Source organism: Argopecten irradians, chromosome 14, assembly GCF_041381155.1.
Source record: "Argopecten irradians isolate NY chromosome 14, Ai_NY, whole genome shotgun sequence".
Lineage (NCBI taxonomy): Eukaryota > Metazoa > Mollusca > Bivalvia > Pectinida > Pectinidae > Argopecten > Argopecten irradians.
The window spans coordinates 30,276,996-30,301,925 of record NC_091147.1 but is presented as its reverse complement, the minus strand read 5'-3'; the positions used below and the strand labels follow the sequence as shown (position 1 = coordinate 30,301,925).

At 39.6% G+C, this 24,930-nt stretch overlaps 1 protein-coding gene across 1 annotated transcript in view; it reads right to left on the bottom strand.

Moving 5' to 3' along the window:
* The window catches only part of LOC138308314 (sperm-associated antigen 7 homolog), a 40,559-nt gene that overhangs the window by 1,865 nt on the left and 13,764 nt on the right, over positions 1 to 24,930 (bottom strand). Inside the window, exons 5-6 of the mRNA XM_069249307.1 lie at positions 2,956 to 3,045; positions 1,910 to 2,066 (exon numbers count right to left, since the gene is read on the bottom strand). Of these exons, the coding sequence (XP_069105408.1) occupies positions 1,910 to 2,066; positions 2,956 to 3,045 (247 nt within the window). The remainder of the gene's footprint in view (positions 1 to 1,909; positions 2,067 to 2,955; positions 3,046 to 24,930) is intronic.

Below are 24,930 nucleotides of genomic sequence, written 5' to 3'. Positions count from 1 at the left end.
GGAACACTTGACTTGATAAAGGCTGACCACAGGAAAGAGGTGATCAATTACAAAAGGTACACTGGACTTGACAAAGGCTGACCACATGAAAGAGGTGATCAATTACAGAAGGTTCACTGGACTGGATAAAGGCTGACAACAGGAAAGAGGTGGTCAATTACAGAAGGTTCACTGGACTGGACAACGGCTGACAACAGGAAAGAGGTGATCCATTACAAAAGGTACACAGGACTGGACAAAGGCTGACCACAGGAAAGAGGTGGTCAATTACAAAAGGTACACTGAACTTGACAAAGGCTAACCACAGGAAAAAGGTGACCACATGAAAGAGGTGATCAATTACAGAAGGTTCACTGGACTGGATAAAGGCTGACAACAGGAAAGAGGTGGTCAATTACAGAAGGTTAACTGGACTGGACAACGGCTGACCACAGGAAAAAGGTGGTCAATTACAAAAGGTACACTGACTTGACAAAGTCTGACCACATGGAAGAGGTGGTCAATTACAGAAGGTACACTGGACTTGACAAAGGCTGACCACAGGAATGAGGTTACCAATAACAAAAGGTACACTGGACTGGACGAAGGCTGACCACAGGAAAGAGGTGATCAATTACAAAAGGTACACTGGACTTGACAAAGGCTGACCACAGGAAAGAGGTGGTCAATTTCAAAAGGTATACTGGACTGGACAAAGGCTAACAACAGGAAAAAGGTGGTCAATTACAAAAGGTACACTGGACTGGACAAAGGCTGACCACATGAAAGAGGTGATCAATTACAGAAGGTTCACTGGACTGGATAAAGGCTGACAACAGGAAAGAGGTGGTCAATTACAGAAGGTTAACTGGACTGGACAACGGCTGACCACAGGAAAGAGTTGGTCAATTACAAAAGATACACTGGACTTGACAAAGGCTGACCACAGGAAAGAGTTGGTCAATTACAAAAGATACACTTGACTGGACAAAGGCTGACCACAGGAAAGAGTTGGTCAATTACAAAAGATACATTGGACTTGACAAAGGCTGACCACAGGAAAAAGGTGGTCAATTACAAAAGGTACACTGGACTGGACAAAGGCTGATCACAGGAAAGAGGTGATCAATTACAAAAGGTACCTTGGACTTGACAAAGACTGACCACAGGAAAGATGTGATCAATTACAAAAGGTACACTGGACTTGACAAAGGCTGACCACAGGAAAGAGGTGGTCAATTACAAAAGGTGTACTGGACTGGACAAAGGCTGACCACAGGAAAGAGTTGGTCAATTACAAAAGGTACACTGGACTTGACAAAGGCTGACCAAAGGAATGAGGTGACCAATAACAAAAGGTATACTGAACTGGGCAAAGGCTGACCACAGGAAAAAGTTGGTCAATTACAAAAGGTACATTGGACTTGACAAAGGCTGACCACAAGAAAGAGGTGATCAATTACAAAAGATACACTGGACTTGACAAAGGCTGACCACAGGAAAAAGGTGGTCAATTACAAAAGGTACAATGGACTTGACAAAGGCTGACCACAGGAATGAGGTGGTCAATTACAAAAGGTACACTGGACTTGACGAAGGCTGACCACAGGAAAGAGGTGGTCAATTACAAAAGGTATACTGGACTGGACAAACGCTGACCACAGGAAAGTGGTGATCAATCACAAAAGATACACTGGACTTGACAAAGGCTGACCACAGGAAAGAGGTGGTCAATTACAAAAGGTATACTGGACTGGACAAAGGCTGACCACAGGAAAGAGTTAGTCAATTACAAAAGGTACACTGGACTTGATAAAGGCTGACCACAGGAAAGAGGTGGTCAATTACAAAAGGTACACTATATAGATTGGACAAATTCTGACCACATAAAACAGGTGGCTAATTACTTAAAATAGCCATTGAAGCTTACCAAATCCATATGCCTTATTGGCTGTAGTAGTTCTAGCCGCCTTCTTGGCAGCCTCATCACCTATAAGATGTTTGTACTTGTCCTGATAGTTTGAAGAGGGCATCATTTTTGGATGTTTTATTCTTGCTTCTGCTTCCTCCGACAGTCTATTCATTTCCTATAAAGAGGACAGTATGCATGAGAGTAATTTACATCAATCATGTATCCAGCCCAATATCTCATCATAAACTGGAATTTGTAAATGGGTTTATGCAAATACATACATGTATTAACTTGTGCAGTCCGAAAATGATTATTACAAAGGGCAATAACTCCGTCACTTACAATCAAATCAATATGCATGCCAATATTCAAACTGGCCAAAAATTTTTCATTTTTTAGTCTGCAATCAAAATTTCATGAAGTTCAGTGAATATTGACTCAAGTAAAAATGTTCACAAGTTCCAATAATAAATATTATTGCAATTGGAAATAACTCCATCAGTTACAATGGAATAAGAACATTTTTCATACTTGTTTTCTAATGTTAGTCAGAGTCTGCGTACAATGTTTCGCTAATTTTGGTGAATATTTACCCAAGTTCTTGTGTTCAAAAGGTCCAATAATAATTATTATTGCAAAGGACAATAACTGTTATTTAAATCGAATCAAGCCCATTTTCCAAATTATTCAAGATCTTTCAAATGTTAGTCTAAATACAAAGTTTCATTAAGTTTGGTGCATATCTATTTAAGTTTATTGTGTTCACAAGGAAATGTTAACAGCCAACGCACGACAGACAAAAGATTAGAAAAATAGGTCACCATGACCTATGGTCAGGTCACCTAAAAATTTGGAATACTTAGAAAACGCATAGTCAATATTACATATGGTCAAAATCTGCACTTAGTAATAAGTTTGTTAGGCTATTTCTCTGGCTTTGTAAGAAAAACAATATTTTATTTTGTGACCGTTTTGTGGCTGTAATTTTTGTTTGGCCATTTCACTGGCTTTGTAAGAAATACATTATCTCATTTTGTCACTTTTTTTGTGGCAGTATTTTGTACCTTTTGTTTGGCTAATTCTTTGGCTTTGTCAGGGTCCCAGACCTCTCCTTTCCTATAGGCAGCAAGCTCTTCATCTGATGGGGCAAATTCCTGTAAACAAGTCATAATCCTTATCATTTCCTGGAACAAGTCTCGATTAGTGCAAATTCCTGTACAAGAAGTCACAATCTGTGTAAATTCCTGTACAAGAAGTCACAATCTGGGTAAATTCCTGTACAAGAAGTCGCAATCTGGGTAAATTCCTGTACAAGAAGTCACAAGCTGGGTAAATTCCTGTACAAGAAGTCACAAGCTGGGTAAATTCCAGTCCAAGTAGTCACAAGCTGGGTAAATTCCTGTACAAAAATTATGATTGGGATCAAATTTAGGGGTGTAACAATAAATAGGACTATCAATATATTGCAATTGATCCGATTACCTTTTGAAACCGAAAACGGCTGTGATGTACGGAACAGCTTTCTCTATATTATAAGTACATGTATGGTCTCTATTTGACCCAATAAGCACCCCTATACCCATAAGTGCCCCTCCCCCTAATTTAAGCCTTGATTTCAGTTCAGTATGTATTGAAAACAAGAGATCCCAGAGGGATCTTGGCGCCCACCAAAGAATGATCTATGTCTGACAAACGAAAGAGGGATCTTTTCTCTGCTTTTCAAACTTTCACTACTTATTACTACATATGGAGAAAGATCCTTTGAGTACTTTCTGAGATACATAACAGTAACAAACTTCAATTATCAAAATCCATGATGGCTACCTGTCGGCCATCTTTTTGACGATCAGCCCGAAAATGCAATATACACAACTAAGGTCCTAGTGGAACTTACATATAAAATTTGAGACATACCACTTCAGTACTTTCTGAGAAATAGTGGTAACAAGCTTCAACTATCCAAATTCAAGATGGCAGCCTGTCGGCCATCTTGTTCATCGATCGGTACCAAAATGCAATATGCATGATCAGGGACCTACGGGAACCTGCACATAAAAGACAACTCCCATCAGTACTTTTTGAGAAATAGCGGTAACAAACTTCAATTGTCAAAATCCAAGATGGCGGCGTGTCAGCCATATTGTAACAATGTTGAGCAATCAGTCCCAAAATGCAATATGCACAACTAGGGCCTTAGGGGAACCTACATGTGAAATTTGAGAAGAATCCCTTCAAGACCTTCTGAGAAATAGCGGTAACAATTTTTAATTATCTAAATCCAAGATGGTGGCCTGCCGGCCATCTTGTTGACCGATCGGTCTGAAAATACGATATGCACAACAAGACCCCTAGGGGAACCTGCACATGCAATTTGACACAGATCTCCTCAGTACTTTTTGAGAAATTGCGGTAACAAACTTTAATTGTCAAAATCCAATATGGCGTCCTGTCGGCCATCTTGTTCACCGATCGGTAACAAAAAATCAATATGCATAACTAGAGCCCTAGGGGAACCTACATGTGAAATTTGAGAAGAATCCCTTCAACACTTTCTGAGAAATAGTGGTAACAAACTTTAATTATCAAAATCCAAGATGGCGGCCTGTCGGCCATCTTGTTGACTGATTGGTCCCAAAATGCAATATGCAAAACTAGACCCCTAGGGGAACCTGATTATGCAATTTGACACAGATTCCTTTAGTACATTTTGAGAAATAGCGGTAACAAACTTCAATTGTCAAAATCCAAGATGGCGGCCTGTCGGCCATCTTGTTGACCGATTGGTCCCAAAATTCAATATGCAAAACCAGAGCTCTAGGGGAACCTACATGTGAAATTTGAGAAAGATCCCTTCAGTACTTTCTGAGAAATAGCAGTAACAAACTTTAACTATCAAAATCAAAGATGGCGGCCTGTCGGCCATCTTGTTGACTGATTGGTCCCAAAATACAATATGCACAGGTAGACCCCTAGGGGAACCTACATGTGAAATTTAAAAAAGATCCCTTCAGTACTTTCTGAGAAATAGCGGTAACAAGAACGGACGGACGGAAGGACGGACGACGGACCACGGACAAAAAGCGATTTGAATAGCCCACCATCATCAGATGGTGGGCTAAAAAAACCAGAGGCCCATGGGCCTTAACGGTCATCTGACTATTGGCACAATATAACATAGTCATTTAAATATTTTTGCCATTTTGACCCCTGTGATCTTGAATGAAGATCAAGGTCATTTTTTTTTTAAAAACAAATATGGTAGCCCTTCATCCCAGCATGTCACAGGCCCAATATCAGGTCTCTAAGCCTCTTAGTTATTCACAAAAAAAGTAATTTCAAGATTTTAGCCTATTTGACCCCTGTAACCTTGTATGAAGGTCAAGGTCATTCATTTGAACAAACTTGGTAGCTCTTCATCCCAGCAGGTCCTTGAATGAAGGTCAAGGTCATTCATTTGAGCTAACTTGGTAGCCCTTCATCCCAGCATGCTGCAAGCCCAATATGAGTATCCTGAGCCTTTTGGTTCTTGAAAAGAAGTCGTTTAAAGACTTCAACCTATTTGACCCCTGTGACCTTGAATGAAGGTAAAGGTCATTGATTTGAACAAGCTTCGTATCCTTTTATCCCAGCATGCTGCAGGCCCAATATGAGTATCCTGGACCTTTTGGTTCTTGAGAAGAAGTCATTTAAAGATTTTAGCCTATTTTACCCCTGTGACCTTGAATGAAGGTCAAAGTCATTCATTTGAACAACTTGGCCCTTCATCCCAGCATGTTGTTGGCCCAATATTAGAACCCTGAGCCTTTCGGTTCTTTAAAAGATGTTTGAAGGATTTTAGCCTATTTGACCGTTGTGACCTTGAATGAAGGTCAAGGCTATCATTTGAACACACTTGGTAGCCCCTTCATCCCAGCATGCTACATGCCCAATATCAGTACCCTGGGCCTTCTGGTTCTTGAGAAGAAGTTGTTTAAAGATTTCAGCCTATTTGACCCCTGTGACCTTGAATGAAGGTCAAGGTCATTCGTTTGAACAAACTTGATATCCCTTCATTCCAGCATTTCAGGGGCCCAATATCAGGTCTCTTGGCCTCTTAGTTATTCACAAGTCGTGTAAAATGTTTGCCTATTTGACCCCTGTGACTTTAAATGAAGGTAAATGTCATTCATTTGAACAAACTTGGTAGCCCTTCATCCCTGCAGGTCACATGCCTAATATCAGTACCCTGAGCCTTTCGGTTCTTGAAAAGAAGTCATTTAAAGGATTTTAGCCTATTTGACCCCTGTGACTTTAAATGAAGGTCAAGGTCATTTATTTGAACAAACTTGGTAGATCTTCCTCCCAACATGTTACAGGCTCAAGATCAATACCCTGGGCCTTCTGGTTCTTGAGAAGAAGAGGTTTGAAGATTTTAGCCTCTTTAACCCCTGTGACATTTAATGAATGTCAAGGTCATTGATTTGAACAAACTTGATAGCCCTTCATTCCAGCATATCAGGGGCCCAATATCAGGTCTTTAGGCCTCTTAGTTACTTACAAGAAGTCGTGTAAAATTTTTAGCCTATTTGACCCCTGTGACCTTAAATGAAGGTCATGGTTATTCATTTGAACAAACTTGGTAGCTCTTCATCCCAGCAGGTCACATGCCTAATATCAGTAGTCATTTAAAGGATTTTAGCCTATTTGACCCCTGTGACCTTGAATGAAGGTCAAGGTCATTCATTTGAACAAACTCAGTAGCCCTTCATCCCAGCATACTACAGGCTCAAAATCAATACCTGAGCCTTCTGGTTCTTGAGAAGAAGAGGTTTGAATATTTTTGCCTTTTTGATCCCTGTGACCTTGAATGAAGGTCAAGGTCATTGATTTGAACAAACTTGATAGCCCTTCATTCCAGCATGTCAGGGGCACAATATCAGGTCTCTATGCCTCTTAGTTATTCACAAGAAGTCATGTTAAAATTTTAGCCTATTTGACCCCTGTGACCTTAAATGAAGGTCAAGGTCATTCATTTGAACAAACTTGGTAGCTCTTCATCCCAGCAGGTCACATGCCCAATATCAGTACCCTGAGCCTTTTGGTTCTTGAAAAGAAGTCATTTAAAGGATTTTAGCCTATTTGACCCCATTGACCTTAAATGAAGATCAAGGTCATTCATTTGAACAAACTTGGTAGCCCTTCCTCCCAGCATGCTATAAGCCCAATATCAGTACCCTGGGCCTTCTGGTTATTGAGGAAATGTCGTTTAAAGATTTTAGCATTTTTGACCCCTGTGACCTTGAATGAAGATCAAGGTCATTGATTTGAACAAACTTGGTAGCCCTTCATCCAAGCATGCTGTTTGAATGAAAAGTTTACTCACGGCACACCGGGGACGCCGCACGGCTGATGGCGCATGGCGGACGACGCACGACGACGGACGGTGCATGATGACAATAGGTCATCCTGACCCTTTTTAAAGGAAAAACGAATAATATTATTTGGTTCCATCAAACCTGTGAATTCAGAAGAAGAATTTTGAAATTTTAACCATTTTGACCAATTTTGGCCCCGCCCCTCTGGTCACTGGGGTCAGCCAGGACCAATATGGATATGGTGTTATGGTGTTTTTTGGCCCCATACCCTCAGGCCCCTGGGTTTCAATCGGTGAAATTTTTTCAATAGGATTCAATGGCTATCTCATACTGATAATTCTGACAACATTTGACTTATTTCCTATTACAAATGACCAAATAATGCTCAAAAATGTCTTTTCCCTATATAAACTATAGTAAACTTGACCCCCTTCCAAGGGGGGAACGTGAGACCCAAGGGTCATATAATTCACAATTTATGTAAACGATCTCAAGACCTTTCAATCTATGAAGAGTATTTGATTCTACCATTACTGGAATTTCAGAAGAAGATTTTTGAAGTTTTGGGCTAATTGACCCTTTTTAGCTAGACCCCTCAGGCCCCTGGGGTTCAGTCGTTGAATTTTTTTTAATAGGATTCTATGGCCATCTCATACTGATAATTATGACAACATTTGCCTTATTTCCTATTACAAATGACCAAATCATGCTCAAAAATGTCTTTTCCCTATATAAACTATAGTAAACTTGACCCCCTCCCCAGGGGGGAACGTGAGACCCAAGGGTCATATTTCTTTTAACCTGGGCCTTTCGGTTATTGAGAAGAAGTTGTTTGAATGAAAAGTTTACTTATGGCGCACCGGGGACGCCGCACAGCTGATGGCGCATGGCGGACAGCGCACAGCGGACGGCGCACGGCGGACGGCTCACGACGACGGACGGTGCATGATGACAATAGGTCATCCTGACCCTTCGGATCAGATGACCTAAAAAAGGAAAAACGAAAAATATTATTTGGTTCCATCAAACCTGTGAATTCAGAAGAATTTTGAAATTTTAACCATTTTGACCAATTTTGGCCCCGCCCCTCTGGTCCCTGGAGTCAGCCAGGACCAATATGGATATGGTGTTAAAATGATATTTCAGGCTAATAATTCTAACCCAGTTTGAATAATTTCCTATGAAAAAAAAAGCAAATAATGTTCATAAATGTGTTTTTTTCTATATAAATTAAAGTAAACTTGACCCCCCTCCACAGGAGGAAACATGAGACCCAAGGGTCATATAATTCACAATTTTTGTAAAGGACCTCAAGACCTTTCCATCTATGAAGAGTATTTCATTGTACCAGTTCCAGAATTTCAGAAGAAGATTTTTGAAGTTTTAGCCTATTTGACTCCCTTTTGGCCCCGCCCCTAAGGCCCCTGGGGGTCAGTCATGGAATATTTGTATATATGATTCAATGGCCATTTCATAAGGATAATTCTGACAACATTTGACCAAATAATGCTCAAAAATGTCTTTTTACTATATAAACTATAGTAAACTTGACCCCCTCCCCAAGGGGGAACGCGAGACCCAAGGGTCATATAATTCACAATTTTTGTAAAGGACCTCAAGACCTTTCAATCTATGAAGAGTATTTGATTCTACCATTTCTGGAATTTCAGAAGAAGATTTTTTAAATTTTAGGCTATTTGACCTTTTTTGGCCCCATACCCTCAGGCCCCTGGGTTTCAATCGTTGAAATTTTTTCAATAGGATTCAATGGCTATCTCATACTGATAATTCTGACAACATGTGACTTATTTCCTACTACAAACGACCAAATAATGCTCAAAAATGTCTTTTCCCTATATAAACTATAGTAAACTTGACCCCCTCCCCAAGGGGGAACGTGAGACCCAAGGGTCATATAATTCACAATTATTGTAAAGGACCTCAAGACCTTTCAATCTATGAAGAGTATTTGATTCTACCATTTCTGGAATTTCAGAAGAAGATTTTTAGCTCACCTGGCCCGAAGGGCCGGTGAGCTTATGTCATGGCGCGGCGTCCGTCGTCCGTCGTCCGTCCGTCGTCCGTCGTCCGTCGTCGTCCGTCGTCCGTCCGTCAACATTTCCTTTAAATCGCTACTAGTCATAGAGTTCTGCATGGATTGTAACCAAATTTGGCCACAAACATCCTTTGGGGAAGGGGAACAGAACTTGTATAAATTTTGGCTCTGACCCCCCGGGGGCAGGAGGGGCGGAGCCCAATAGGGAAAATAAAGGTAAATCCTATAAAACGCTAGTTGTCCTAGAGTTCTGCATGGATTGTAATCAAATTTGGCCAGAAACATCGTTGGCGGAAGGGGAACAGAACTTGTATAAATTTTGGCTCTGACCCCACGGGGGCAGGAGGGGTGGGGCCCAATAGGGGAAATAGAGGTAAATCTTATTAATCGCTACTTGTCCTAGAGTTCTGCATGGATTGTAACCAAATTTGGCCAGAAACATCCTTGGTGGAAGGGGAACAGAACTTGTATAAATTTTGGCTCTGACCCCCTGGGGGCAGGAGGGGTGGGGCCCAATAGGGGAAATAGAGGTAAATCCTATTAGTCGCTACTTGTCCTATAGTTCTGCATGGATTGTAACCAAATTTGGCCAGAAACATCCTTGGTGGAAGGGGAACAGAACTTGTATAAATTTTGGCTCTGACCCCCTGGGGGCAGGAGGGGCGGGGCCCAATAGGGGAAATAGAGGTAAATCCTATAAATCGCTACTTGTCCTAGAGTTCTGCATGGATTGTAACCAAATTTGGCCACAAACATCCTTGGCGGAAGGGGAACAGAACTTGTATAAATTTTGGCTCTGACCCCCTGGGGGCAGGAGGGGCGGGGCCCAATAGGGGAAATAGAGGTAAATCCTATAAATCGCTACTTGTCCTAGAGTTCTGCATGGATTGTAATCAAATTTGGCCAGAAACATCCTAGGGGGAAGGGGAACAGAACTTGTATAAATTTTGGCTCTGACCCCACGGGGGCAGGAGGGGTGGGGCCCAATAGGGGAAATAGAGGTAAATCCTATTAGTCGCTACTTGTCCTATAGTTCTGCATGGATTGTAACCAAATTTGGCCAGAAACATCCTTGGTGGAAGGGGAACAGAACTTGTATAAATTTTGGCTCTGACCCCCTGGGGGGCAGGAGAGGCGGGGCCCAATAGGGGAAATAGAGGTAAATCCTATAAATCGTTACTTGTCCTAGAGTTCTGCATGGATTGTAACCAAATTTGGCCAGAAACATCCTTGGCGGAAGGGGAACAGAACTTGTATAAATTTTGGCTCTGACCCCACGGGGGCAGGAGGGGCGGGGCCCAATAGGGGAAATAGAGGTAAATCCTATAAATCGCTACTTGTCCTAGAGTTCTGCATGGATTGTAACCAAATTTGGCCCAGAAACATCCTTGGGGTTAACAGAATTTGTATAAATTTTGGCTTTGACCCCTTGGAGCAGAAAGAGTGGGGCCCAATAGGGGAATTAGAGGTAAATATTCAAATTCCTTCAGAAAAGAAACAATGAACCTGTATTCAGAACATTCCTAGGCATTACAAACCAGGTGAGCGATACAGGCCCTCTGGGCCTCTTGTTTAAATTTTAGGCTATTTGACCTTTTTTGGCCCCATACCCTCAGGCCCCTGGGTTTCAATCGTTGAAATTTTTTCAATAGGATTCAATGGCTATCTCATACTGATAATTCTGATAACATTTGACTTATTTCCTATTACAAATGACCAAATAATGCTCAAAAATGTCTTTTCCCTATATAAACTATAGTAAACTTGACCCCCTCCCCAGGGGGAATGTGAGACCCAAGAGTGATATAATTCACAATTTTTGTAAAGGACCTCAAGACCTTTCAATCTATGAAGAGTATTTGATTCTACCATTTCTGGAATTTCAGAAGAAGATTTTTGAAGTTTTAGGCTATTTGACCCTTTTTGGCTAGACCCCTCAGGCGCCTAGGGTTCAGTCGTTGAATTTTTTTCTTCAATAGGATTCAATGGCTATCTCATAATGATAATTCTGACAACATTTGCCTTATTTCCTATTACAAATGACCAAATAATGCTCAAAAATGTCTTTTCCCTATATAAACTATAGTGAACTTGACCCCCTCCCCAGGGGGGAACGTGAGACCCAAGGGTCATATAATTCACAATTTTTGTAAAGGACCTCAAGACCTTTCAATCTATGAAGAGTATTTGATTCTACCATTTCTGGAATTTCAGAAGATTTTTTTAAATTTTAGCCTATTTGACCTTTTTTGGCCCCATACCCTCAGGCCCCTGGGGTTCAGTCGTTGAAATCTTTTTACTAGGATTCAATGGCCATCTCATACTGATAATGCTGACAACATTTGCCTTATTTCCTATTACAAATGACCAAATAATGCTCAAAAATGTCTTTTCCCTATATAAACTATAGTAAACTTGACCCCCTCCCCAGGGGGAACGTGAGACCCAAGGGTCATATATTTCACAATTTTTGTAAAGGACCTCAAGACCTTTCAATCTAGGAAGTGTATTTGATTCTACCATTTCTGGAATTTCAGAAGAAGATTTTTGAAATTTAAGGCTATTTGACCCTTTTTGGCTCCATACCCTCAGGCTCCTGGGGTTCAATCATTCACATTTTTTCAATAGGATTCAATGGCTATCTCATACTGATAATTCTGACAACATTTGACTTATTTCCTATTACAAATGACCAAATAATGCTCAAAAATGCCTTTTCCCTATATAAACTATAGTAAACTTGACCCCCTCCCCAGAGGGGAACGTGAGACCCAAGGGTAGTATAATTCACAATTTTTGTAAAGGACCTCAAGACCTTTCAATCTATAAAGAGTATTTGATTCTACCATTTCTGGAATTTCAGAAGAAGAAGATTTTTTGAAGTTTTAGGCTATTTGACCCTTTTTGGCCCCACCCCTCAGGCCCCTGGGGTTCAGTCGTTGAAATTTTTTAATAGGATTCAATGGTCATCTCATACTGATAATTCTGATAAAATTTGACTTATTTCCTATTACAAATGACCAAATAATGCTCAAAAATGTCTTTTCCCTATATAAACTATAGTAAACTTGACCCCCTCCCCAGGGGGGAACGCGAGACCCAAGGGTCATATATTTCACAATTTTTGTAAAGGACCTCAAGACCTTTCAATCTATGAAGAGTATTTGATTCTACCATTTCTGGAATTTCAGAAGAAGATTTTTGAAATTTAAGGCTATTTGACCCTTTTTGGATCCATACCCTCAGGCTCCTGGGGTTCAATCATTCACATTTTTTCAATAGGATTCAATGGCTATCTCATACTAATAATTCTGACAACATTTGACTTATTTCCTATTACAAATGACCAAATAATGCTCAAAAATGTCTTTTCCTTATATAAACTATAGTAAACTTGACCCCCCTCCCCAGGGGGGAACGTGAGACCCAAGGGTCATATAATTCACAATTTTTTGTAAAGGACCTCAAGACCTTTCAATCTATGAAGAGTATTTGATTCTACCATTTCAGGAATTTCAGAAGAAGATGTTTGAGGTTTTAGGCTATTTGAACTTTTTTGGCCCCACCCCTCAGGCCCCTGGGGTTCAGTCGTGGAATTTCTTTACTAGGATTCAATGGCCATCTCATACTGATAATGCTGACAACATTTGCCTTATTTCCTATTACAAATGACCAAATAATGCTCAACAATGTCTTTTCCCTATATAAACTATAGTAAACTTGACCCCCTCCCCAGGGGGGAACGTGAGACCCAAGGGTCATATAATTCACAATTTTTGTAAAGGACCTCAAGACCTTTCAATCTATGAAGAGTTTTTGATTCTACCATTTCTGGAATTTCAGAAGATTTTTTTAAATTTTAGGCTATTTGACCTTTTTTGGCTCCATACCCTCAGGCCCCTGCGGTTCAGTCGTTGATATCTTTTTCATAGGATTCAAATGCCATCTCATACTGATAAATCTGACAACAATTGACTTATTTCCTACTACAAATGACCAAATAATGCTCAAAAATGTCTTTTCCCTATATAAACTATAGTAAACTTGACCCCCTCCCCAGGGGGAACGCGAGACCCCAGGGACATATAATTCACAATTTTTGTAAAGGACCTCAAGACCTTTCAATCTTTGAAGAGTATTTGATTCTACCATTTCTGAAATTTCAAAAAAAAGATTTTTGAAGTTTTAGTCTATTTGACCCCTTTTGGCCCCACCCCTCTGTCCCCTGGGGGGCTGGGATCATATAATTCACAATTTTGGTTGACCTTTGGCTATGGAAGGTTTCTGCAAAATTTCAACTAATTTGGTTTTGTACTTTTTGAGAAGAGGTCGAAAAGGTAAATTGTTTATCGCCATACGACAAACGACGACGGACAAAAGGCGATTAGAATAGGTCACTTGAGATTTCGTCTCAGGTGACCTAAAAAGCTTATTAATCCTAGTGGTGCTATTCCCGCCATTTGGCGTTCTACTGGTCGAGTGCTAAACCCGCCATTTGGCGTTCCTCAGAAAAAATGGGAATCTTCATTTGCGATTGATATTTTTTGTGTGAAATAAAACAGATATTACAAGAGGCCCAGAGGGCCTTTATCGCTCACCTGGTTTGTGATGCCAAGTAATGTTCTGAATACAAGTTCATTGTTTCTTTTCTGAAGGAATTTGAATATTTACCTCTAATTCCCCTATTGGGCCCCACTCTTTCTGCTCCAGGGGGTCAAAGCCAAAATTTATACGAATTTTGTTAACCTCAAGGCCAAATTTGGTTACAATCAATGCAGAACTCTAGGACAGGTAGCGATTTATAGGAATTACCTCTACTTCCCCTATTGGGCCCGCCCCTCCTGCCCCCGAGGGGTCAGAGCCAAAATTTATTCAAGTTCTGTTCCCCCTTCCCCCAAGGATTTTTCTGGTCAAATTTGGTTACAATCCATCCAGAACTCCAAGACAAGTAGCGATTTATACGATTCACCTTTATTTCCCCTATTGGGCCTCGCCCCTCCTGCCCCCGGGGGGTCAGAGCCAAAATTTATATAAGTTCTGTTCCCCTTCCCCCAAGGATTTTTCTGGCCAAATTTGGTTACAATCCATCCATAACTCTAGGACAAGTAGCGATTTATAGGATTCACCTCTATTACCCCTATTAGGCCCCGCTCCTCCTGCCCCAGGGGGGTCAGGGTCACCATTTATGCAAAATCTGATCCCCTTCCCCTAAGGAAGTTTCTGGCCAAATTTAGTTGCAATCCATGCAGAACACTAGGCCAAGTAGCGATTTATAGGATTTACCTCTATTACCCCTATTGGGCCCCGCCCCTCCTGTCCCAGGGGGTCAGGGTCACCATTTATGCAAAATCTAATCCCCTTCCTCTAAGGAAGTTTCTGGGCAAATTTGGTTGCAATCCATGCAGAACTCTAGGAAAAGTAGCGATTTATAGGATTTACCTCTATTACCCCTATTGGGCCTCGCCCCTCCTGCCCCAGGGGGGAGGGGGTGTCAGGGTCACCATTTATGCAAAATCTGATCCCCTTCCCCCAAGGATTTTTCTGGTCAAATTTGGTTACAATCCATCCAGAACTCCAAGACAAGTAGCGATTTATACGATTCACCTTTATTTCCCCTATTGGGCCTCGCCCCTCCTGCCCCCGGGGGGTCAGAGCCAAAATTTATATAAGTTCTGTTCCCCTTCCCCCAAGGATTTTTCTGGCCAAATTTGGTTACAATCCATCCATAACTCTAGGACAAGTAGCGATTTATAGGATTCACCTCTATTACCCCTATTAGGCCCCGCCCCTCCTGCCCCAGGGGGGTCAGGGTCACCATTTATGCAAAATCTGATCCCCTTCCCCTAAGGAAGTTTCTGGCCAAATTTAGTTGCAATCCATGCAGAACACTAGGCCAAGTAGCGATTTATAGGATTTACCTCTATTACCCCTATTGGGCCCCGCCCCTCCTGTCCCAGGGGGTCAGGGTCACCATTTATGCAAAATCTAATCCCCTTCCTCTAAGGAAGTTTCTGGGCAAATTTGGTTGCAATCCATGCAGAACTCTAGGAAAAGTAGCGATTTATAGGATTTACCTCTATTACCCCTATTGGGCCTCGCCCCTCCTGCCCCAGGGGGGAGGGGGTGTCAGGGTCACCATTTATGCAAAATCTGATCCCCTTCCCCCAAGGATTTTTCTGGCCAAATTTGGTTGCAATCCATGCAGAATTCTAGGACAAGTAGCGATTTATAGGATTTACCTCTATTACCCCTATTGGGCCTCGCCCCTCCTGCCCCAGGGGGGTCAGGGTCACCATTTATGCAAAATCTGATCCCCTTCCCCTAAGGAAGTTTCTGACCATGCAGTACTTGACAATAAACGACAAGTAGCGATTTAAAGGAAATGTTGACGGACGGACGACGGACCAGGTGAGCTAAAAATGCAATTGATACAAGTTAAAACGTTAGCATTTCATTTCTTTGTATTGCAAAAACGAAAATCAATCTCCTAGTCGTTTGGCTGCAACAAACAAGAACTTACTGGAAAGCACAGATTCGGCAGGATATTAGATATTTTTAGTGTGACATTATATATAATTACGTCACCGGAAATGCCACTATTTTTATGCGCGGTAAAAAGCTCCGAAGCCCATGTTTATCTGACAGGTTTTCTGGCAAACTGACTGATTGGGTCATTTTTGGACAGATTTGTGTATTTTTCTTGACAAGTAAGTAATTATCAAATCTATTTGATTTGGATTGACTACTTTTTGTGATTTTAAACACATGACCTGTAAAATTTTCAGTCAATAAATCATTCTCGCTGCATATTAGGCAAGTTTGGCTAAGTTGATTTACCGTTCGAATAACTACAATTTACGATGCTGATTGACAAATTAAGTTTTTGAAACATTCTAATAAACATTGTTTTCTTTTTTGATAGCTCGTATATTTTTGTTTTACTGTAATAAGAACACGATGCGTATCACACCGGCCCTATCACACTTCTAGTCCATATTCGGTGATATCCCCTACTCGAAATACACTTCGTATCATGCGAAAAATCGGGCAAATATCCCCGGTCTAATAGATCGATTTTCGTCTGCTGAATAAAACCATGAATAAATTACTGACTTTAAAACTAATCGATGAATATAGTTTTTATTATTTACGTTATTCGCAAGACTTAAAATTTCAAGACAGATGGGGATTCCGACTTCGTCAAGATCACGTGATTGGGAAATATACAAGACAACACAGGGGCCGGCTTTTTGCAATATTACACAGTTTAAAGTAATTTTCTTTGAAAATAAATGACTGAATCATGCTTAAATATTTCCTTTCGTATTTGTCTTCATGTTCTACGAGATCAATCATCGTTTGCATGCACTTTCTAGATGTTTAATGTCGTGTAGACAGGTAGGCCTATCAGATCGTCAATGTACACAACATTTCACTCCAGGGACATAAAATTTAGAGACGCTGTGCTTAACATGGGTCTCGCATCCGGGACAAACTACCCAACCACGGTGACCTTTCAACACTACACAAACCATACTTCCTTAATTGATTACATTCTCCGAACTCCTGAGGCCCCGATGCTCAGAGTAACTGTCTGGAGAGACAATGCACTAAATTGTCAACGCACAGTCCAGTAGTAGGGAAAACATCCATCAACTGCTTTTAAAGATGAGGAGATGAACTCAACTGATCTTCTGAACACACTCACCATGGTTTTACAAACATGTGCAGACACAGTATGCCCAACGAAAAAGTTAAGATCAAAGAAAAAGCAACAGAGAGGATGGGATCAGAACCTGCAAAATCTATGCAACGCAAGTAAACTAGCGCATTGGATCTGGAAGCAGACAGGTAGGCTGCAGGTACCAAAAACCATCTGCTTATCGATTGCATTGAAGCTAAAAAGAAGTTAAGACGCTATCAGAGACAACTCAACGCAAAGGCTAGAAAAAAGTATATAGAGATACAATGGAAGCCCACCCATCAGATATGAAATTTTTCCACCTCCTTGTGAGGAAACAAAGAAGCAACAACAACTCAAGCAAACTGTCACACCTCATCATTGATGACAGATACTTACAGGACACTGATGAAATCTGTGCCGGATGGGCAAGATACTTTGAACATCTCAGTCAGCCTGAGGATAACAACCTATATGACAACCACTATCAGTCACAATTAGATGGTGATATCGAAGCTATCACTAATAACTGCAAAGTAGCCTCTATGAAATCGTATACAGAGGAAGAGATCAGCAAGGTAGTTAGATCATTTTGACCTCGGTAAGGCGGCTGACAAGGATGGTATAACAGCAGAACATCTAATATTTGCAGGAAGCGGCTTACTTGGTACCCTAGTCAAGCTATTCACCAAGAAACATGCAGAACAAAGAATCCCACAAGCGTTCAAATCAGGAATAATCACCCCGATATTCAAGAAGCAAGGGAAGCCACCTAACCATCCTAACTCGTATCGTAGAATCACCATCTCCAGTATTATAAGGAAGGTCTTCGAGAAACTGCATCTTGAACGAAATGTCTAAGTCATCAACACACATCTCAGCAAGATGCAGAAAGGGTTCACCAAAGGAACATCCCGTAACAACGCCGCTCTACTCCTAACAGAATGTATAGCCGAATGTACCTACGCTGACAACACACTTTATGCAGCCTTTCTTGATGCTTCAAAAGCTTTCGGTGTAGTCTGGCATAATTCCATGCTGAGACGGTTATATCAGAACGGCTTACATTCCACAGAATGGCTTCTGATGAAGGATTGGTACAACAACCCCAAGTCCTGTGTCAAATGGGAAGGATCCATCTCGGAACCATTTATGGAACGACAGGGTGTTCGACAGGGAGGATGCTGGTCACCGACAGCTTATAAATGTTCATAAACCCACTTCTGGCTCTGCTGGAAAGGAACGATCTGGGATGTAAAATAGGCTCCATACATGTAGGTACTCCTACTTGTGCAAATGATATTGTACTCCTGTCTGAAGAACCTTGTGAACTACAGGTTATGCTGCACCTACAGGGAAAATTGTAGCTAGTGAACGTTACAACCTTAGTGCCGACAAAAGTAAGATAATGATATTCAATCAGCCGTAGAAGCGCCAGGATGAACTAGTAAACTTTGAGCTGAACGACAAGCCACTAGAGGTAGTCTCCAACTACAAACATCTTGGTATCACACGTTCATCTGGCAGTAAAAACTCCACAAAAGGTATCACCGATGTAAGAATACAGCTAGCGAGAAAGACCACATACTCACTAATGGGTGCAGGGCTACATGGATACAGAGGAGTGAACCCCAAAGTCCTCATCAACCTGAGGAACACGTATGTTAGACCCAGGATGGTATAAGGACTGGAAGCAGTGGTCCTCACCAAGAAAGACATGACCACTTTTAGCCGCTTTCACAAACAAACACTGAAACACATCAAGGGACTTCCATCCTCCACAGCTGACTCAACAGTATACATACTATCAGGATAATTTCCTATTGAAGCATAAATCGATAAACAAACACTCATCATGTTCGACAGCATCATAAGAACAGACTAGCCTGAGGACCAAATTGCACGCAGACAGCTGAGTATTAAGGATGACACCTCAAGTAGCTGGTTTGTCCACATACAACATCTTACGTAGAAATATAGTCTACCATCGGCAATTTATCTACTAGACTTATCTCTGTCAAAGGGACAGTGGCAGAGGACCATCAAACCAGCAGTTAGCATCTATTGGAGACATCAAGTGGAAACTATGCGCGAAGGGAGGTCATCCCAGAAGTATCTACACCATCACACTATTCGCTCTGCTTCTGTCCATAACGTCTTTGGGTCAGCACCGGTGGACACCTTGGTCGTCAGGAAAGCAGTTATTCAAGCAAAGCTGCTAGCCGGAGCATACAGTCTTCAAGCAAACAGGGCTAAGTACATCTACAATATTACACCAGTATGTCTTCTGTGCCTAACGAACACTTTGTTCTACAATGTCCAAACCTGGAACCGATCCGGTTCCCGTTCATCATCTCCATCCAGCAAATTGTCCGTGACAACACCGACAATGTTATTAGTTACACATTTACATGTGCTATGGACAATTCTTGATGTGACAAATCCCAACCTGCCATTGGCCATTCAGGACAAGGAAACCGCATCAAAGATTGAATGCTTGTCTCGCAACATGTGCTACGCGCTGCATCTGAGACGATATGTGTTGTTGGACATCAACACCTCAACATAAATCCAGTAATAGGAAGTGAATTAATGTGTTAAGTTACCAAGAGACAATTGTATATCAAATAACCTCCAACCAGTCACAACGAGTATTACTGTAGATACTACTGCATTTATAAAACACTTATCTAATAGTTAAATTATATTAACAGTACACTGTATATATCCCAGCAACTGGAATAGGAAAACTTATTCTTTCATACTTACGGGTGTAATACTGGCTGGTCTAGGGCAATACACTCATGTCGCCTGAGGCTGTATTGCATGGCTACCCATGCAATAAAGCCTCGTGACGTCACGGCGTCAACAAAATCTCTATTTCCTCGGTATCTTTTAACATTTTTTTCCACAAATATGACTGGTTTTACTATAAAAGATGCAAACAACGGAATTTGTGTTGATATTATCACGAAATTTTTTATATATGGAAAATTGACTTCCAGTCGTGGATTTCTTCGAATTTATTTCAAAATGGCGGAATATTATAGCTGTCAAATTGTAATAAAACGTCGAGGTATGGAAGAAAAATACTCTTTCATAAGTGGATATGAAGGATAGGGATATTCTACCCTCGGGATCACAAAATGTTGCAAAACCCTCGGCAAGCCTCGGGTTTTCCTACATTTTATGACCCTCGGGTAGAATATCCCTATCCTTCATATCCACATATGAAAAGAGTCTTATATTATAGCATAGCATATTAACAGCCCAACTACCCCCAAGAGGGCACTAACAAACTAATAATAGTCGTCTCCCACATGCGCTGTAAATAATGCCTTTCTTTGTATAGTTAAATAACATTGATGTCCATATACCACAGCCCTGTGGCAGCTGGTTCTCCTAATAGAGGAGGGATCTACTACTAGTACTACTACTACATGGCGGACGACGGCGATCTCGCCGATCTCGATAATGTCCTGCCAGAATTCAGAGATATTTTTAAGAAGTCTTCGTTGATGATGCCAGTGACGAATTTGAAGGATTTCAAACTGATGATTGTGAATCAGAACCAGATAATCATGACGTTTTTTCGGAAGAAAGTTGACATCAAGGGTCCAACATTCCATCTACATGTACGTTCACTTTTACTGGAAATGCTGGAATTCAGGATGCATTGCATTAACAAAACCATGATCAAACTGACTTCTATGGTGGCTGATTTGTGCCATTTTCGCTTTTTCGCGTTGGAAAAAACGCGAAAAAGCGAAAATCCTATTTAATATTTTCGCTTTTTCGCACTTTTTCCAACGCGAAAAAGCGAAAAAGCGAAAAAATGCAAAGCGAAAAAGCGAAAAAGCCAAAAAAACGAAAAACGAAAAAGCGAAAAAGCGAAAATCCATTCCGTCGCTTTTTCGTGGTATTTTTTGGCTTTTTCGATTTTTTGTGTTAGAAAAAACGCGAAAAAGCGAAAAAGCAAACATCGGTTTTTCGCGTTTTCGCATTTTCCCAACGCGAAAAAGCGAAAAAAAAAAAAAAACGAAAAAAGCGAAAAAGCGAAAATCCATTCTGTCGCTTTTTCGTGGATTTTTTGCGGCTTTTTCGCTTTTTCGTGTTTGGAAAAACGCGAAAAAGCGAAAAAGCAAACATTGGATTTTCGCTTTTTCGTTTTTTCGACTTCCGTCGTTGTGATATGCGCAGCACATTATATCATAAAGGAGGACACCATTATAAGGTAGCAGACCACAGAAAGACAACCTGGCTCGGTCCATATTATTATTAAAGGGACTAAATCATTACATTTCCATAGATTTATTAGGGTTTTTTACTTCCTACAAACGTTCTTATACCTGAATTAGAAAGTTTTCAAAATTACAACATGTTATTTGAAATATTGGCAATGTTTATCAACGTTAAAATATCGCAAAACGCAACCCGAAACTGTATCCGTCGGGATTGGCTGTTTATAACGGAAATAGCCGCATGCATCTTTGACTGCGAAATCAGGATTACTGAAAATCTCATCCGGCTAATGGATATACATGTATATATGTAGTTTATCGGTTATAATAGCCTGATTCAGTGTGATAGCCGATACATTTACAGCGTATCTACATTGGCAAGTAAAACAGCATAGTTCTATGAAGCTTTAGAGCATTTGATGGAAATATGACAAGAAGTGAGAGGTATTTTCACTCGTTAATTATATTCTACATGTATACAGGTGTACATGTACATTATTAAGCAAACATATACATAGGCTTACAATGTATATGTAAGGTAAATGTTTGCTTTTAATAAGAAATGTTTTAGATATATACTGTAGTTAGGCTAAATTGAATTCAATGCATTTCCGTTAAAAAACATCACAGACACTAGTGACTGCCGTTCCAAACGCATCGATCGTTAGACACATACAATGTATACATTTTGTGAGACAATAAAGATGGCCTTTTCGCAAATCGATTGTTATAGTCAGGTGTTCGTTATACACAGGTAGTCATATGAATAGGTTTGATTGTATTATCAAACAAAGCATCGGCCATTTTTAGGTCGACGCTATATCCACACGGAATTCAATGTATTTCCGTTAAAAAACATCACAGACACTAGTGACTGCCGTTCCAAACGCATCGATCGTTAGACACATACAATGTATACATTTTGTGAGACAATAAAGATGGCCTTTTTTGCAAATCGATTGTTATAGTCAGGTGTTCGTTATACACAGGTAGTCATATAAATAGGTTTGATTGTATTATCAAACAAAGCATCAGCCATTTTTAGGTCGACGCTATATCCACACGAGGGTCTTTTCGGTAAATTTGATTAATCGTGACCATATTATCATTCATTTCTTACTAGATTATTTTTTTTTTAATCTCAATTAAATTTGAATTGTCAACTTCATGTGCGAATGTGCGTACATGTAAATGTGCACTATCTATATTGGCAGTTAGTCTACCCGACCACCGTGCTAATTAGGAGATGCATCCTTCCGACTGTTTCATATTTTATCTAAAATTTAAATATATAAATCGACATTATGTCCAAACTTTAGTGCGGACAAAGAGAAAACAAGACATGTGGAAAAGATCACTTAAAATATTTACTAAATAATGATCAGTGCGTATATAATGTACATTAGTAACATCGTCAGAACCTTAATATCTAGATTTTTGAAAAGATGATATCCTCTTATTAACTCATTCCCTGTGCTTTGGTTAAGGTACATCAACTTCATTGTGTCACTTAAAAAAATCTGACCGTACATTTCTATCACAATGGCAAAATCAGCAAATATATTGCACTGGTCAAAAGGATCAGGCACAAGTTATTCCAACTTTAACAGCCATCTCCTAACATTATAACACAATTAACATATTATACATGATAACTTAGATATCTTATACGGATTAAACAATTCAAATAATACTACTTTAAATAAATTTAATAATAATTGTGTAGTAAAAGCTTTTTTTATGTTTAAAGCTTATATGTATGTTTTTACAATTTACCTCAAAAGCCAATTTTTCATCACCTAAAGCAGCAAAGTAAGGTGTATTTCCAGAGGTTTGCTCATTAATTTCGCTAATTAACTTTGTAAGGGCAGCTAAGTACATGTAATTTGGACATTCTAAGAAATATAATAAGCATTTTCACAATGATTTCCACAGTTTGTACAACGAGAATTTTCAACTAAATTTGAACGGAAAAGATCGTCATTTAGATTACTACATTTGTGCCACAATCTGGTGTGAAAAATATTTAATTTTCTGTCACCATAGTTAAAATAAATTGGTCGATGAGAGACTATTTGCTGGGAAAGAGCAATCTTAAAAGGAGAAATGGGTACCTAATGACTTAATATCATTATCTAAATTATTCCAGTCTCTTAAAGTAGAAGGTAAGAAAGACTTGAGAGTGGAGGAGAGTCGATAGTTTGAATTACAAAAGTCGATATTGTTTCTTAGAGTATATTGATTATTTTCACCAACTGTGGGAGGTAATAGATTCGGAAGAAAATTAGGAGTATCATGAGTTTTCATCTTATGTAATAATTTAAGTTTTCTTCTTGCTCTCCTATCACTTGTACTTAATAATTCTAAACCTGATTCACTATAAAAAGATTTTTTTTTTTGCAAATGATGGCAAACTCGTTATTATTCTAGCTACTTCCATTAGACAAGCATATTCTAAAATGGGTAGTATAAATGACTTCTAAAGGTGTAAAAGGGTATCACGATTTAGCATATATTTAAGTTTACGCAATCCATTTGTTTTCTTCATAACAGATTTATAGCTTTCATTGAAATTGGCATTTGTGTCTATGGAATTGACTAAAAATTTAGAAAGTTATCATCAAAAATCAAATCTAAATCTGCATCAATGTCATTCAAGTTTAAAATGAAGAGCACTTCAGTCTTATTGGGATTAAAAGATACAAGCCATTTTTTTGCCCACCTATTTATCTTTTCTAGATCGCTGTAAAGTGCATATTCAATATCTCTGCATGATGATGATGATTTTGATAGAGCTGTATCGTCCGCTAAAAGAAGATTCAAGCTCATCAGCAATAACAAAAAGAAGTGGACCAAGTATTGAGCCTTGAGGGACTCCAGCCATAATGCGATTACTGAAAATGAATTATTAATAAATACTTTTTGTTGTCGATTACTAAGATAATTTTCTAACCATAATAAGAAATTTCCTGAAATACCATATGATTGTAATTTTATAAGTAGACTTTTGTGCCATATCCGGTCAAAAGCTTTTGAGATATCATAAAAAAAACATACAAGTGTATGTTTTTTTTTCTTCCAGATTTATACAAATATTATGAAAAAATTCTATCAATTGAAATACTGTTGAATGTCCTTGCATAGAACCGATTGGAACTGGAAAAATAACGAATTTTCAAGGAAATAATTATAAATATGCTTATAAACTACCCTTTCAAATACTTTTCCAAAAGTTGAAAGAAGAGATATAGGTCGATAGAGAGAAATGGAGTGTTGATCTCCCTTTTTAAAAAGTGGCATTACTTTAGCAAGTTTCCACATATCTCGGAAAACACAAGACGATAGGGATAGATTAAAGAGAATTTCTAAAGGTTTGCAAACAGTGTCAGCAGTGCTTAAAGGGACTAAATCATTTAAAATTCATGTAATAAAAGATAAAAAGAATTATAGAAAGAAAAATAATTGTAAATGTTGTGTTCTTTGTGTTAATAACAAAGTTTAAAAGTTTTTATACCCATTTTGTTCAAGATGGAGAAAAACTGAAAATAATAAAGGAATAAACTTTTATTTTGTTGAGGTTATGAGGGTATAATGATAATGGAGCACGTGTAAATTATGTAACCTTTACACGGGCTCCATTATCATTATAACCTCATAACCCCAACAAAATAGAAATCTATTCCTTATATTTACAGTTTTTCACGTAA